The following is a 15,554-nucleotide window of genomic DNA, read 5'->3' as shown; positions in this document are numbered from 1 at the left end:
CTTTCTCACCCCTTTTCTGTGCCCATTGCATTTCCTAGTGGTAGCACAGCAGAAGTCCATTGTTCATTTGCATGCTTTGGAGAAAGCACTTTAGAAATGTGAATTGGGCACAAACTGCTCCCCTGTCTCGGTTTTTCATTTGGACCATCTGAGAGCTCAAGAGGAAAGTCCATCCTTTGAAAAATTAGCTCAAAGTGCCACATATTTCCCCAACAGCTTCTGCTTTATTCAACCACTATTCTACCTTTCACTGCAAATGGAAACACATAAAAAAAGAAAATAATTTCATTCCCGTTTAGATTAAAACCCCGTATCTGGAAAGCATCACCAAATACCTCCAGTGGCAAACCCAACATTTCATACAATGAGATAAAAAGAAAGCTTTGGCTTGTGAGCCTCAAAAAGAATCAAAAAAGGATCAAATCAACACTAAATCATCAAAGTTTTGTCAGAAATAATTCTGGAAAGATTTAAGAGAAGTATTCACTTCCTTGCTAGCACAGTGCCAACAGTGTTGCAAAGGGACAGCCCCAGCTGCAACACAAGATTTCTCTCCATATCGAGCATCTGTGATGAAGAGCTTAATTACCTGTGCTGGAAAGTTGCTTGGATCCTCAGGCATCATTACTGGGAACTGGATTTCATGAGGCATGGCAAACCCTGCTAAATTTACGATTATGGTTTATTTTGGTTAATATTTATGCTCTATTTGAAGAGAGCCATAAAACCAAATATAAAAGGATTTGCTGTGCTCACGTATGCATGCCTTGCTTTTAGATGCTATTACTTGATCAATAATTAGATTTCAGGAGTGCGTTACAAGACAGCCAGCACCGCAGTCATAAACCGTTAATTTTGCTAAGGGTGCTCTAGAAAGTGCTGTGACGTTTGCTGCCCAAGACACAAATCTCAGATGTAAATGGAGGGAAAAAAAAACAAACTAAAAATGAATTATTTTCCTCCTCCAGCACAGTGAAAGAAGCCAAGAAGATGCCGACGGAATCTGCCACATACCTGTGGAAGCAGCAGGGAGCAAACAATGCCCAAAGTGGCCTCGAAGTTGTCTTTGAGCCAGAGCCCGACGGCATGGATGCAGCCTCGCACATGGATAACATTGAGCAGCTCCAGGCGCTGGAAGAAGAGCGGAGAGAAGCATCACGGTTTTGATTGAGACATTGGGGTTGGGGGGAGATGTTATTTCTTGCGTTTGCTTCTTCTTGCAAGCCAAAGGAGTGGCACGAGAAGTGTTTGGGAATTGATTTCTTGGACTGGATCTCTCCTGGGGATTTTCTTGCCAAAAAACTGTCCCTGGGAGCTACGGACCATATGCACAGAGATACCGCAGCTCTCTGCTGCAATACAGTCCCACAGTCACTCCTGAAGGCCTCAAAATCAGCTTCTCTTCTACCACCAAGCCTCAAAACACAACTCAGGATCAGCATTTCCCAGGGCTGATCCAGAAAAACCACGCCAAAGCCTACAGGGACTACCCAAACATGTCATGAGCCTGCCCGTGCTCTGTGAGCCTGAGCAACACCCTGAGATGCCAGGGAAAAGTGATAAAAATGAATTTATACACAGCTGCAGTAACAGCCATCCTTGGTGGGGAAAGAGCTTACCTGCAGATAACTGTCTCATTTTAGGGGGTTTGGGGAAGGAGAAGCACATCTCACATGTACAAAGGAAAAAGCCAGTTACCTCTTTATTGAGCGTCCTGTATCCACACAGGGTGTTAATGACTTCTCCAGGGACCTGTGAACAGAGAACTGGTGAACAGACTTAGCTCAGAGGAAGCAAAAGGGGAAATACAAGAAATAAGAACAAAAAAATAAGAAATAGAAGAGCTCACCCAGTTGCCTCGACCATTCAGCATAGCACAAGGCAAGCAGCTACCCTCAAATCTTGCTTTGCTACCACAGGCTCCTTTTTGTCCAAATGCAGTGCTGAAACCATGCACGTTGGCAATAAGTTGTTGGATTTTTTAATTAATTTATTTTTTTAAACCACCCTTCTCTCTGGTTTCCGCTGTTTTGGAGCATGTTCAGGTCCCCCCAATGCTTTTCCAGCGATTTGAGCTGGGACCACCTCCACGTCACATGAGCATTTAGCAAAGCAACTCTTTCAAAACGTTCCCTTGATTTTTCTCCTTGTTTAATTCCAGCCACCTTTTCTAACACCTTCAGTCGTGTTTCTCCATAATAAAAGGAATTTCACAGGGATTAAATGTATTGGGCTCTCCAGAAATCAAGGGGGAATTTCCCCAAAGTCTTCCACCACTTTGAGGAGAAACGTAAGGATTTTAGACATCCCCAAAGCTTAGATCTTTGTTGGTCAACAAAATTGTTTCAAGAGCTGCAGCTAATGAGCAAAATCCTGGCCAAACACTGCTATTCAGGACCTTTATAAAATAAAATCTTATCCCTCTGCTTCTGTCAGGACAGAAAGTGGTACATTTTGGGTTACAAAACTGATTCTTGCTCATCCCCCAAAAAACCAAAGCTGGAGAGTAGCTCCAGCACATCCTGGACTAGTTGGGTACTTTGCACCTCTCAGGACTGATCTTCTGATGGGTTTTTTGGGGGCTTGTTTCATGGATCAAACAGCAGCTTCCGTAACACTGTGTGCTTCTAAAGGGGCCTTGTGCCCATAGAATAATAACATGCTGAAATTATTATGCTTTCAGAGAGATAGCTTTGAAAACCAGTAAAAGCTCCTGGACAACAAAACAAAAACATCCCGTGCTTCAGAGGCCAGAGATGAAAAAGAGAAATGTGCACATTTAGATGTAAATTATGCTTTCCAGCAAGACACGGCATAAAAGAAATGTGCACCTCCAGACAGACTGTATCCATAAAGCTGCAACTTGTACCTTCTGTAATTGGCAGGGAAATTATTCCAGCGCTACCCTACCAAGAGCTTCTGTACCTACCACATTACTCACAGTGCCATCAAAAATCCCATCTCTCACCATTTCAAGACACTATTTACAAACTGGGCATAGTTAAGGACACTAATTAGTCCCTGTGCATATGAAAGACCTGTGGGGAAATCTGGACATCAGCAGCAAAGCACCCATTAGCGTCGCTGAGAGAGAGATCTCATCCAGGGTTGGGAGCATGAAATCAGAAACCTTCAGCATAAGAGCACTGCAAATTCCCCCTAAGGTAAATGCTGTCGCCAATAGTAGTATAAAAGAACCTGTACGTGACCAAGGATCCATCTATTTGGTTTACATTAAAAAAAATGAACCATTTTTCTCGAAAGCTTTCAGTTGTCCTTGCTTTTCAGAGTCACTTTGTGGACATCACAGGACCCTTGCCAGTGAAACACCGTTGCTTTCTATTGGGCTTGTCGCTTGAACACATCTGGCTACGGCACAGATTCATCACCACTTTTCTTCCTTCTTGCATTAAATAACCAAGGGTTTCTCAATCATCTCCAGTCCTGCCCGTCTCTTTGAGTAATTCCCTCAACACCTTGTATTTGGGAGAAGGGTAGAAGGTAGAAAAGTGAGGTTTTAGCCTTGATCGACTTTTGTCAAGGTCTTGCATGCAAAAGAAGGTCAGAGCTGAATTGAAATATCTAACATAAAACCAGATAGAAGCCTTTATTCTTTCAGAAAGCATTCTGATGCCTTCAGGGGTCACAAAAGAGCAACACACAGACGTATAAAACCCACCAATGGCAGAAAACTGCAATCCTTGCACTTTTTATTTAACCAGCTGCTTTTCACCCCCGAATCAGTGCCAGATGTCAGCAGTGACACTTCACAAAGGGTTCGGAGACACTGTGCTTGGCAGAGGCACAGCTACACTGCAGCTTCCCAGCTTCCCAGGAGAAGGCACAAGTGCCTTGGAAAACCATTTAGAAAAGCACTTAGAGATGAGGATCCAGTTTCACACCCTCAGGCAGGCGCGTATTTGCCCATTCCTTCTTCCTGGGAAGACTTTAAGGCCTACAGCCTCAGAGACGAGACTCTTCAAAATAGCCAGAGCATTTTTGGAGGATGTCTGCTCTCATTACTGCAACTCAGCCTGCCTTGGAAGATGCCCCAGGGATGCAACACAAAGCTCTGGGAGGGTCTTGTAACAGAAAAAGCCTTGTCTTGGAAAACAGGGTGGTTTTATGCCTGTATTTAATGATAAGTTGAAAACACATTGCAATCAATCCCCTAATCCATGTTTCATGCTGCTTCCTTTAGACAAGCTCGCTTCTAACAGCATCTTTCGTTCTTTCCACATTACATTTCCAAATGACTTTTTCTGGTACCTCTTAAATCTCAAAGGTCCTCTAAGACAAAAGGATGCTTTGCTCTCCATCTTTTATTCATGAAGGCACAAATAGAGAAGAAGCACACAAGAAGAGAAGGATTCCTTGCCCTACAAACCAGTGGATAGATAACTGGTTGATAAAAAGGTTATTCACAGTGGAGAGACCATCGTGTTCATCTCTACTCAATGCAGAAGAATTCATACACGTATCCAGGTGGTCCCTGTTATCCTTCCAGTTGCAGGGCCAATGCAAGATCTTCTCTTCAGCCCTCAAGTAACATATTTTGGCGGAAAGCATTTTCAGCAGGGCTTGCACGTCGCTAAGAACCAACCAAGTATGTCCAGAGTATCACACACAGGTACCTTCTTCATCCTGAGGTGCAGAGGTCCTTCTCCCACCTTCTCAGCCCGCAAGGAAAAACCCCACGACGACTTTGCAATTTCAGCAAATAGCTACAAGCAGACGTGCTAGACCTTATGGTAAATGCAATTATTGGGGGGATTCGCTCTGTTGTTTAAACTGAATTTTCATTAGATTGTTTTATGTCGCAGACAGCAGAAAACTCCCAAGGGACCTGGCTCTCTTAATTAATAATTAATATTGCGTCGGGCTGATTTCTTAACCGAAAGTGCCCTGCAGTGCCAAAAAACAGAACTCTGAAGAATAAGGCTACATCTATCTACCTGGTTACTGTTCTCCCCAGGAACAGGTTTCATTTCTCATGGAGATTTAGATGCATTTGGTGAGGTCTCGCTTCCCATAAAACCGCTCTGGCTGTCAGAACCATATTCATGGACTTTTAATTCTTGGAAAAATATGTAGAGGATTTACTGTGGACTTTCCCTCCCAGGGGCTGGCTGCTCCGGTCCTCCGCTAGAGCATCCTCCAGACCCAGCTCATTGCAATGGGAAGCCAGAAAGTTGCCTTATTTCTTACCCTACTATATTAATCACCTGTGATTTCTTTCTCTCCAATACTGCCTGCTGCGCTGAGGTCTTTTGTTTGCCAAATTGTCAACCCAAAACCGTGGGGAGTGTAAAAATACTGAAAAATGCACTTGACTCTCTCTAACACATCCTCACTCGTAATACAAAAGGACAACACATGAATTTCTAATTCCATCTTCAGGAGCTTTAGGATTCTTAATCAATGCCCTGATTAGAGATGACAATTATTTTTGCAGCTGATTTGCATGTCAGACTTCCACTGATAATTAAAACACCTCAGATTTCCCTTTTTCCGTTAAAAATCCAACAACAATACAAGATTGATGATCTATTTTCCTTGTGCAATTAGTAAAGCCTGGGGCACGGCCAGGGTTCAGAGGCAATGCTGATACTCCTGATGCTCTGAACCTCGAGGAGGTTTGGCTACCAGGATTACCCTTAGAAAATCCTTTTTTGCAACATTTATAGCATTTCTGGCCACAGCAACCAGGGATATTTGCACTTTTTTTCCCCTGCCTTGGCCCAGCTCCTGGCATTTTATCCACAGCATGTGTTAGATCGATTGCAACAAGGTGGACGGTTATATTAAACAAGATGGTGTCGGAGCACTTAGCTTAGTTGCAGCAGAAAAGCACTGCTTGATGGGGGGTGTCTTGATTTCCAGCTCTGAAAATCAGCACAGGAGACCCTAATGGCTCTGCAAATCCACTCCTCCCTCTCTCCATCTCCGTTTGACCCAACTCGCAGCGTGTCAGAAATGCAGACTTGCAAGAGCAGTTGCTCACAAGACTTTTCTTGTTCCATTGCACAAGAGTGGCTCTTTATCCAAATACCTCTCCCAGCCCCATTTTCAGCAAAACCCTCAAAAACCTCCTCATTAGGAGCAGACACCAGCAAACTTGATCCCCGTATATGACTAAACCCCGCGGCGGCCAGCTGAGAAATGCATCCTCTTGGACAGGAAAGCAGAGGACAACAGCTCACTCGGATCCATGTTGAGATGCAGCCAAGTCCTTTTAAGATTCTGCTATTTCTTTGCGAGACGATCCCCCAAACCATTTTATATCACACATTAGGTTGAAAAACGGGAACTTGGCGTTTCTAACAACGCCTCGGCATGATAAAAATGCAATTAATAGTGCAGTGCTTTCATATTTATTCTACATTAAAACAGCAGTCTCTACTGAAATACAGTGTAGCCCATATATATATTTTTTAGTTTCTTTAGCATCTCATGCTGATGCTATCGCAAACCGCTTTGCAAGATGGCAATGCAGCTTACAAGAAACCCTACAGTGCAGAAATATGCAGTAATAACCAGTTGGAAGAGGGGGCTTTGCTGAAATATTGATGGAAATAAAGGCACTTTCGGTGCCTCGGCTGCCTTACCTTCCTGATACAGCACGTGTAGGGCACCCCGCACGCCAGCGGCCCACTGCCGTTGCAGGAGTGGTACTGGTTAACCTCCCAGTCCCGGTACTCATCACCGCCGCAGCAAGAAAACTGCAAAAAGAAGAAAAGGAGAGGATGAGACATGTAGCCGAACAAACCTTGACATCTCCAGCCCATCAACGCATCTCCCTCCAGCCTTGCCCTGCATCTCCAACGCTGCTTTGCAACACCAGCATTGAGAGCCCTGATTATTTTCTGCTTTCCAGGACCCTAAATAGGAAGTTGAAGACACCATACAAAAAAAGAAAAGTGGGTGTTTAACTCCTTTTAGCCCCGTTTTAGAGGCGTGTGGCAGTTATAGATGTGTACATCCATGTATTGGAAGCATCTGTGCTTTCACAAGCCCAGGAATGATCAGGCTCATTCATGCTTCACTGATTTAATTACAGGTGACTAATCCATCCTATTCCCAGGGCACACCAGAGAGATGGCTCTTTCAGCGCCTTGAATGAATGTATTTCTTGGCTCTTGAAGGCAGCTCAGCTAGTTGGTGCCATTCGACAAAATGCTAATAAGGCTCTGCAGTCTAACAGGGATTTCTCTTCCCGTCAAGTTAAATTAGAGATCAAATGCTACAGCTACAAAGGAAAAAAGCTTCTTTTTTCTTCTGTTCACACAATGAAAAAAAAAAAGTTTAATGAAAGTCATTTTCTGTTCTCCACAGAATAAAAGTGAGTTTATTATATACCGAGTCATCTCTTCTCTTGGTAAACAAGCTTGAATCTTTACATTTTTCCCCCAGAAAGAAAAGCCTGAAGTAGGCAGGAGAGGTGTGTGTGCTTACAAGACAGAACAAAAACACGTTTTCCCCATTTCTTTAAGCACCGCACTCTTCAAGGAGCAGTTTTCACAAGAGGTTTAACCCTGTGAGCATCTGCTCCCCCTCCTGCTGAGGGGTTGGTGGCAATACTTGGCCAATGGGAGTAGGAAAAGCCACCAGCACTTGGGGTCCTCCTGTCCTCCTCCCATGCCAAAATGGGCAGATATGGCCAGGAGCAGCTGACCCACAGATTTACAACTATTTCCTAACTTCCTGCCTTTAATTTCTCTATTACTTTCAATCCTATCCGTATTGGTGAGGGAGACTGGCTTGCAAAAGTTGCCTAGAAAGAGGGGGAGAAAAACACCCAAAGGGATACTGGCTATTGCTACCTATTTGATATCCCCATGCTGCAAAGAAGTTCTTTCCACTTGCTTTTATAACTGTGCAAAAATAGGTACAAAATGCTTATAATGAGGGCTACTAGCTGCCAGGAAGCCTCACCAGGGTGCTTTCTTCTCTGCAAAGAGAGGTTTAGCCCAAACTACTGTTGTGCCTGGATTTATTTCTCATAAGCTGAGACAGACTTCAGTGGGTTTTACTTTCATGCAGGCTCCCGGAGCTCAGAGAAGCATAACAAGCAGAAAAACCAAAGAGAGCCTATAGAAAGAGTCTCGCAGGTCGCATTCGAGGATCTCTCTGTGTCGAGGACCACCACTGTCACCCGCAAGATGCGGGCTCATTATGGCTAAAACCATCGCCCTCGAAGCAACATACTCCAACAAGCCATGCTGGTGAAAGCTGCCTTTAATCTTCCCCAAGAAGAAAGGAGGAGGTTTGCAAGCGCAACACCCTCATCCCTCCGAGACTTACTTTGAGTTTGGAGCCACTCGGGTCTGAGCAAGAACCATAGCCCTAGCAGCTCTTTGAAATTCAAATCCTGTGATCAGCAAAGCAGTTTGAACTCTCCTCTTCCACCTGTACTCAGCAAGCCATTAAAAAAAGATAAAGCGAGGAGCTGCAGATAGCTGCAGTTACTGACTTGGGGCAAACCTGGCTTTTGAGTCATCATGGTCTCCAGCCTCACATCCAAGGGCTGCAAAGGGCAGTAGTTCAGCAAAAACGAGTTATAAAAACATACAAGGATTATTTTCTTTAGGGCAATTTATTTCCATATCTCCTTGCTCACAGGCAGCTAGACTGAGTAAGTGTTAACAAGTAAAACTGCATTATTTGCACCATCATCCTGCTAAAGTAAAATATTAATGCCTGGCACTTGGGACCATAATTACTTGTTATTTTTACTGTATGATACTGGTTTAAGGGTATGAAGGCAGTTGGGTCTAGTTTAAAGCATCACTTGAGAGAGGGTTTAAGCAGAATTCAAATCCTACAGAGTGTAGTGTGGCTTTGCCTGACCTAAATAAGGTGTGTGCCAGCTAACCTATGCATAGACAAGGTTTTTAATAGGGAAAATGGCAAGAATAACCACTAAATGATGATAACAGGCTGCTCTGAGCTTGTCTTCTATCAAAAAAGCAGGTCTGGGTGCAATCCATCCAGACTGACTGCAAGTTTTCATCCTCCCAAAGTGAACTGGCCTGCTCAGGTCCCATAAAACCAATTTCCCTTCTCTTAAAAGCAGTTCTTCCTCTGCATTGCTTCTCCCCGGTCCTACACTTGGGATGAAGCAACTGCATTTCAGTCGCTGACATTGCTGCTGTTCCTGGTCTGGAAATCATATGCTAACATAAAAGCTCACAGCAATGAGCTGTACGTTCTTGCAAAGCTCCTTCTCTTGCTACAAGATAAAACATGCAGATGTCAAAGACTTAACGGCAACACTGGAAGTGGCCACAACTTCTTTTAGTACAGAGAGAGACTTTGAGATGAAGCTCTCCCCCTGAAAACTTTTAATAGAAAGTCAAGTGAAGAAGTAGACGGGGAAAAATGTTTTAAAAATAGGGTGAGATTATAAGATAAGTGCCTGATCCTGGCTTGTTTGGAGATACAGAAACCTTCCCACAAATATATCTGTTTTATCTGAAGATTTGTGGTCTAGCCTCCTTGCCAAGTCTCGTTGAGGATGGCTCCAACATGGACTTTGTGACTGCTCCCAGCAGCATCCGTTTATCATTCATACAGAGAGGTCTGAATTATAGCATCCTCTTAGAGAGGTTAGAGTAAAACTTGAAAAAGATTCAGATCTTTCTCAGAATCAGCCGTGTCTTGAGACCTTCAGAGGGTTCTCAGTCTTATTAATGAACTCGGCTCAGTAATGATGACTCCAAGAGTCAAAAGCAGGTATTTAAGCCAAGAGAGGGGAGCGTGGAGGGCACCACTGGCCTTAAATTCCAGCTACATCAAAGAAGAAGGAGTTTCACAGTCTCCTTTTCTTCAAAGCAGGAGATAAGATTCACATATTTATGATGCTCCAACCCATAATGAAAGGAGAGAAATCAGGCCAAGGTGAGAACAAATCTCATTTGAAAGCAGCTTTGCTGGCAAAGCCTAGCTCTGCTCTCCAAAACCAACCCAGGAAAAGTAACATCACTGCAATTTCTCTCCTAGATCTCAAGTTTTTGGGTTTTTTTCCCACTTTTCTTCATTCGCCAAATGCTTCGAGCTGAGTGCTTCCCTCCCGCAATAACACAAATAACAGGTAAACCAAATACCCTCACTCAAAACATGAGCAAACCTACATCCCCCAAATTCCCAGGAACGGCTTCTCACCAGTACTGGAAAAACCAAATGATATTTTAGAGCCAATCAAGCTTGTCCAGACCAGCTACACGCTTAGCAGCATGGATATTAACTTCAAATCCTGACTTTACTTGGCCTTTTGGTGTACTTGGTGGGGGATGCATTGTTGCTTTGCCTGGGGCTCAATGGCAGGCATTAGGAAGGCATTTTAATGTAATAATTTAATATTTAGTACCTTAAACAAACTATGTCGTGCATAAATAGAAAGCAAGAGCAGCAGTGTGTCAAAAGTTTGGTTAAAAAACCCACAAGAGTTGTGAGGACGATTTTATCAACCTGCAGGTTGACTTGAGGATAGGGGACAGATCCTGCCAAGTCCTGGCAGGCTCTAATCATAAGATTTGAGACAGAATATGCAACCACACGCCTAGAAGAATTAAAGTAGGCTATGCCAAGCCCCAATATTGGACTGGACATAGCTCTCGCCATCCCAGGAGAAGCTTGCTCCCAGTGCTGCCCATGGAGAGGCTGGAGCTCTTCTCTCCTTCCAGCTGCTCCGTGAAAACACCTTATCTGCAATTTTCCCGTTGAGTCAAGGGCTTGGCCAGCTACTGATGACACCTTGGGTAAAGTGACTTACCTAGGGTGGCCTATCTAAGGGTTGTTGCAGCCCTGAAGCAGCTTTAGCACATGTTATTTTATTCCTCCATCTGTCTCTATTAAGGTTGGGGTAGCTACCAAAAAGCTTTCAGGCATTAGGCACTGGTTTCCCATCAAGACTGGGAAATATAAATATTCTGGCATGGTCCACGTTACGGTGTGGAGCAGAAAACGCTCTTCACAGGGGGCACAGACAGCAGAATAACTCACTGAAAACACCAACGGCGTGGGCTTACAGAGCAGCACAACGCAAAACTGTGCAAAAAGAGCAGTGCAAACCAAGAAAGATCAAGTTATTCAAGATGGATCAAGCAAGGCACCCTAGAGATGGAAATAAACTCTAAAAATACAGGGAAAACTAATGCTTCTGGTTCAATGAGGCACAGAGTTAACTACTGCTTGAAAAACTTCACACGCAGACCTCCCTGATGCCACAAACACACACACACTCCCCCCTTCAAAACTGAACCTTTTCTTGTACAAAATCCAAGATGTTCTTGAAGTCAAGGTCATCGTAATAGTGTCTGATGCCCTCTTGGACGTTGGAGTGGAAAACTGCATTCATCTGGGGACAGAAAAAACCAAAACCACAGCTCACACATGGAAAAGGCACTGGGAATATATTGCAAAACATGAATATGTTTTCATAGCACGCGTTGCCAACTGTTACTGGAGTAAAGAATCTAATCTGCATGCTGGCACAAGCCTATTTCTTGGGGTAAAATTCATCATTTTTGAGCTCTCAGGGTTAGCACCATCATTTCTGAGTTTTCAGGGTTAGCAGCATCCTGTAGCATCTCTCCGCTTCCTGCACTTGCAGGCTGACCCACTCACCTTTACCCACCCCATTTTTCCTATTAAATTGAATTATTAAGGTGACTTCTTCAAAAGCTCCCTCAAGCTCTCCAATCCCATTGACTAACATGATTTTAACCACTGCCAGGGGGGTTTCTGCTGCATTAGGAGGGGCTGGAGGAGGTGAAATGGGCTGTGAGAGCCAACACCACTGGCTGCACAGTGATTTATCCATGGGATGAGCTACGTGCAGGAGCAGAGACCTCATCAGAGCCCTCAATCACTCCTAATCCCAACAAATCATTCAGCAATTCAATCATGCCCTGAAAGGGAATGGTGCAGCCGGGCTGGGGCTCTCCCTGCTCCTCCTTCAGCCGTATCTTCGAGGACACTTTGACACATCAGGCACTTCACATTAAACACTAATTGAATCGAAAATGTATTTTACAGATGCCTGGGAAGCTTATTAGTGAGCTGGGAGCAGAGGCTCGAAATGTCCTATGCAAAGCCCAGCGCAGGTTTGCCGTTTGACTCCTGACAAACCGCCAAGCAGAAATATTAATGAAGGAAAAAGGAACTTTTTTCTGAGTTAGAAGCAGGGGAAAGGGGGGGAAGAAAATGTTTTTCATAATTCACTCTGACATGAAAATTAGAGGTTGGGCAAACCGGGAATGGAGAGAAGAACATGAGAAAAAGAGAAATGAAGGCACGTCAGAGCGGCAAACAAAGCCTGCCGACAGTGAGGGATCAGGCAAGGGGATCTGAAAAAACCTTTAAGAAATTGCTCATGTGGAAGTTTATTAAAATGTTAATTCCCGGGTTGCCCACCGCTAAGACCAAACACAATGGGCAATGCCCAGGTTTTACTGTTTTCTGCTTGTTTTGCTCCCAGATAGGCTCACCCCATGATCCTATTTCCCTCCAAGAAGATGACAGCCCGGAGGCAGCCTCTGTAATTAAATCTTGATTTTAACGTGAGAGATAAATGTTGCAAGGTTAAATCATTAGTTCTGATTATGAGACCTCTCCACTCCCTTCCCTTCAAGGACGCCAAACCCGTTATCTCTGATAATCTCCAGAACTCCATTTGCATATCAACAGAGCCCATTTCAATGTTCAGTAGCTTCAAGGCCACTAAATTCGTTCCTCGTCCCTGCTGATTTAATACAAAATCCAATTAAATATGTTTTTAACAAGTTTAATAAACAACCATTGTTCCAAATGCAGATTTGTGCCTCCGAACAATTTTGGGTCAAGTGGATTCATCGCTTGTTGGATCTCTCTTTTCTCTCTGCCTCATTGTTTGATTTTAATTAGGTTTTGATATTGCCCGTTAAATTTAAATTAAGGGACACTTTAGGCACTAATGGCTTCTACTCAATCTAGGAGTTTAATCACAAGGCTGCAGTCCCCCTTCCTGATGGTACCAGCGTTTCCCCCTTGCATCCCTGCAGTGCAGGATGGTGCTGAGCACCATCACTGAAGCTCAAAGGTGGAACAAAGCAGAGGATTTAATGCTGAATTTCACAAAAATACAGCCTCTACGTGGCAGCACATATTGATTATCTGTATGTGGGAAGGACTCGAGCAATCTGATTTTCCTCAGAAGCACATCTCTCCACTGGTCCACCACATTTTTCAGGGATCAGAGGGTTTTGGAGAGCTCTGGGAAGCTGCTGGCTGGAGTTGGCTACAGCATCCAAAAGGCAGCGTCCTCCCCCATTGCCTTCCTTCAACTTTGGGGCTCAGCAAACACATAACTCCCAACCCCAACCTGTCTTTGGGGCTCACCAACACATAGCTCCCAACCCCAACCTTGATGTGTTTGAAAGCATCAAGCTGTTTGTGCAAAGAGGAATTGATTTTTACAGCCTGTAAGTAGGTATTTCAGATGTTGTTCTCCTGCCCCGTGCATTCATTGAGCCAGCAGAGATTGAGATTAACTATTTAATTGTTTGATCGATAGCAAGGGTAAGATTAAATTGAAAATGGCAGGGTTTCTTCAGCAGAAGGCAGGAGGCCAGAAAGGACATCCGTTGGAAGCATTTACCATCTCGTCGGCTCAGCTATAACTCAAACCTCTCCTTGCAAATGCAAGCCAGCAGTTAACATAATTGAGGCGAGGAGCTTAATGAGCCCTCAAAAAAAACCCCAAAAAACCCACAGGTTTTTGGCTAAGAGTCTGCACAGGGAGCTGTGGCTGCGGCAGGGGCTCTGGGTGGTGCTGGAGATCCATCGCAGCTCTGGAGCACAACGGGCAGCCCCAGAAGAGCAAGAGCAATGAAACCCTTCCATTTTCAGGGAAGACACTACTGGATACTTGAGGATTTTCCTCCCCGATGACATGCGAGGCTGCAGTTTGTTGCTGTGCAGCATCCACAGGCCTCCTGATTGCACCCACCTTGTTTTCAAAGATGATTTCGATAAATATCAGCAGCAGCTCCGTGAGGAAGATCACCAGAAGGACCCAGAAGAACTGAAAAGAGAAAGGAAAGGATTAGCTCTGCTTTGAGCCAGGCTATGTCGTCTGTCAGTGGTTAACCGCAACAAGGGAGACCTGGAAACCTAGAGCTGCTTTGAAACACTTAGAAATCAGATCTTTTCATTACGAGCTCTCCAGGGAGCTGCAAATCTCTTCCAAAGATCTCGGTCCTAATAGGGAAAGCAGTTTGCTCCCTTGTAGAAAATGTGGCAGGAAGGAAGGATGGATGGATTAAAAAAAGAAACCAGATGCAATTTGAATGGCCAGATTCTGCATGGGTAAAATGGATACAGTGGGGCCAAATGTTCTCTCTGGGTAGATATAAGTGTGCAGCATCCCTCCATGATGGGATGGTGGCACTTGGTTGAACACCAATGTTTTCAACCTGGGCATCTAATGGAGGATCGTCCAGCCCCCAGTGTATGGGCAATAACTCATGCCTCTGCCGGAGTTGATTGTGGCAACAAATTTAGGCTGGGAATCAATGTCCTGATGGAGCAAACGACTTAAACTAGAAGGTCTGACGTTCTTGCAGCCCACACCTATCAGTGTCCTAATGCTTCAGTCCCTACCTGATACGTCCCATTGGGCACCGCATCCGACTTTGCAGAGGATGGAGAGCAAAGCTCTGCTCAGCTCACACTTGTCTCCCCAAGGCTACCTCCAGCAGCGACTTTGGAGACTCGCCAGAAAAAGGAAGGTGGAATGTTACCATGGTAACTAGCTAAAAATCCAAAAGCAAGTTAAAAAAAAAGGCGGGGGGAGAGGTAATTTATTACTGTGTTATTCACTTTGACCATCAGGCAGGTAGCGCAGGGACCTGCACGCCCAGAAATTATTTCCCAAGCTCAGCAAAACGAAAGCACCATTGCAGCAAAACGCCACTTCATGCCCCAAACTGTTGGGATTTTTAATTAGCTACCCACCAATGAGCTTGCACCGTGCTTATTCGCTAAGAGCCAGCTAGCGTGGCTCCACTGGAGGAGCAGCACTGCTTTCATCACCAGTTAAATCAGCTCATAATGGGCCAGGTGTAATTAGGCAAGGAATCCCATAATTAAGGAACACAATTAACCACGCACCTGTTATCTCATAGGCAGAAATGATATGCAAAACGCCACATGCATCTAAACTGATAAAAAATGGGGTTGCTTCAGGAGAAAGCCCAAGGCAGCACGGTTCGTGGTTCTACCAAGCTGGGCACGTCTAGATCTTGCAATGCTGCAGCAAGCAGCAAGAAAAAGAAATTCAATTTTGGAAATATTTTTGTTCTTCAACCTTAGTTAAAACCCAAGGAAAAAAAAAAAGTGCTTTGTCCCCTGTTTACCAGGAAAAAGTGCAAACTCTTACCAATCCCACCGTGAGTAGAGACAAAAGACTGTGGCTTCAAAGTCCCAGTGGGGACCACCACCGTGTTCATGGTCAGACCAGTGCACCAAGAAATGCCTAAAAATCAGCAGGATTCAGCACACAGAGCCTTTCT

At 44.4% G+C, this 15,554-nt stretch overlaps 1 protein-coding gene across 1 annotated transcript in view; it reads right to left on the bottom strand.

Annotated features, from left to right (window-relative positions):
- LOC104829015 (tetraspanin-15-like) overlaps nt 1-15,554 on the bottom strand; it is a 44,248-nt gene that overhangs the window by 8,852 nt on the left and 19,842 nt on the right. Inside the window, exons 3-7 of the mRNA XM_010563024.1 lie at nt 13,991-14,065; nt 11,264-11,359; nt 6,609-6,722; nt 1,699-1,752; nt 1,015-1,131 (exon numbers count right to left, since the gene is read on the bottom strand). Of these exons, the coding sequence (XP_010561326.1) occupies nt 1,015-1,131; nt 1,699-1,752; nt 6,609-6,722; nt 11,264-11,359; nt 13,991-14,065 (456 nt within the window). The remainder of the gene's footprint in view (nt 1-1,014; nt 1,132-1,698; nt 1,753-6,608; nt 6,723-11,263; nt 11,360-13,990; nt 14,066-15,554) is intronic.

Source organism: Haliaeetus leucocephalus, unplaced genomic scaffold, assembly GCF_000737465.1.
Source record: "Haliaeetus leucocephalus isolate CR32 unplaced genomic scaffold, Haliaeetus_leucocephalus-4.0 Scaffold162, whole genome shotgun sequence".
NCBI classification, from domain to species: Eukaryota; Metazoa; Chordata; class Aves; order Accipitriformes; family Accipitridae; genus Haliaeetus; species Haliaeetus leucocephalus.
This window is presented reverse-complemented; position numbering and strand designations above follow the sequence as displayed.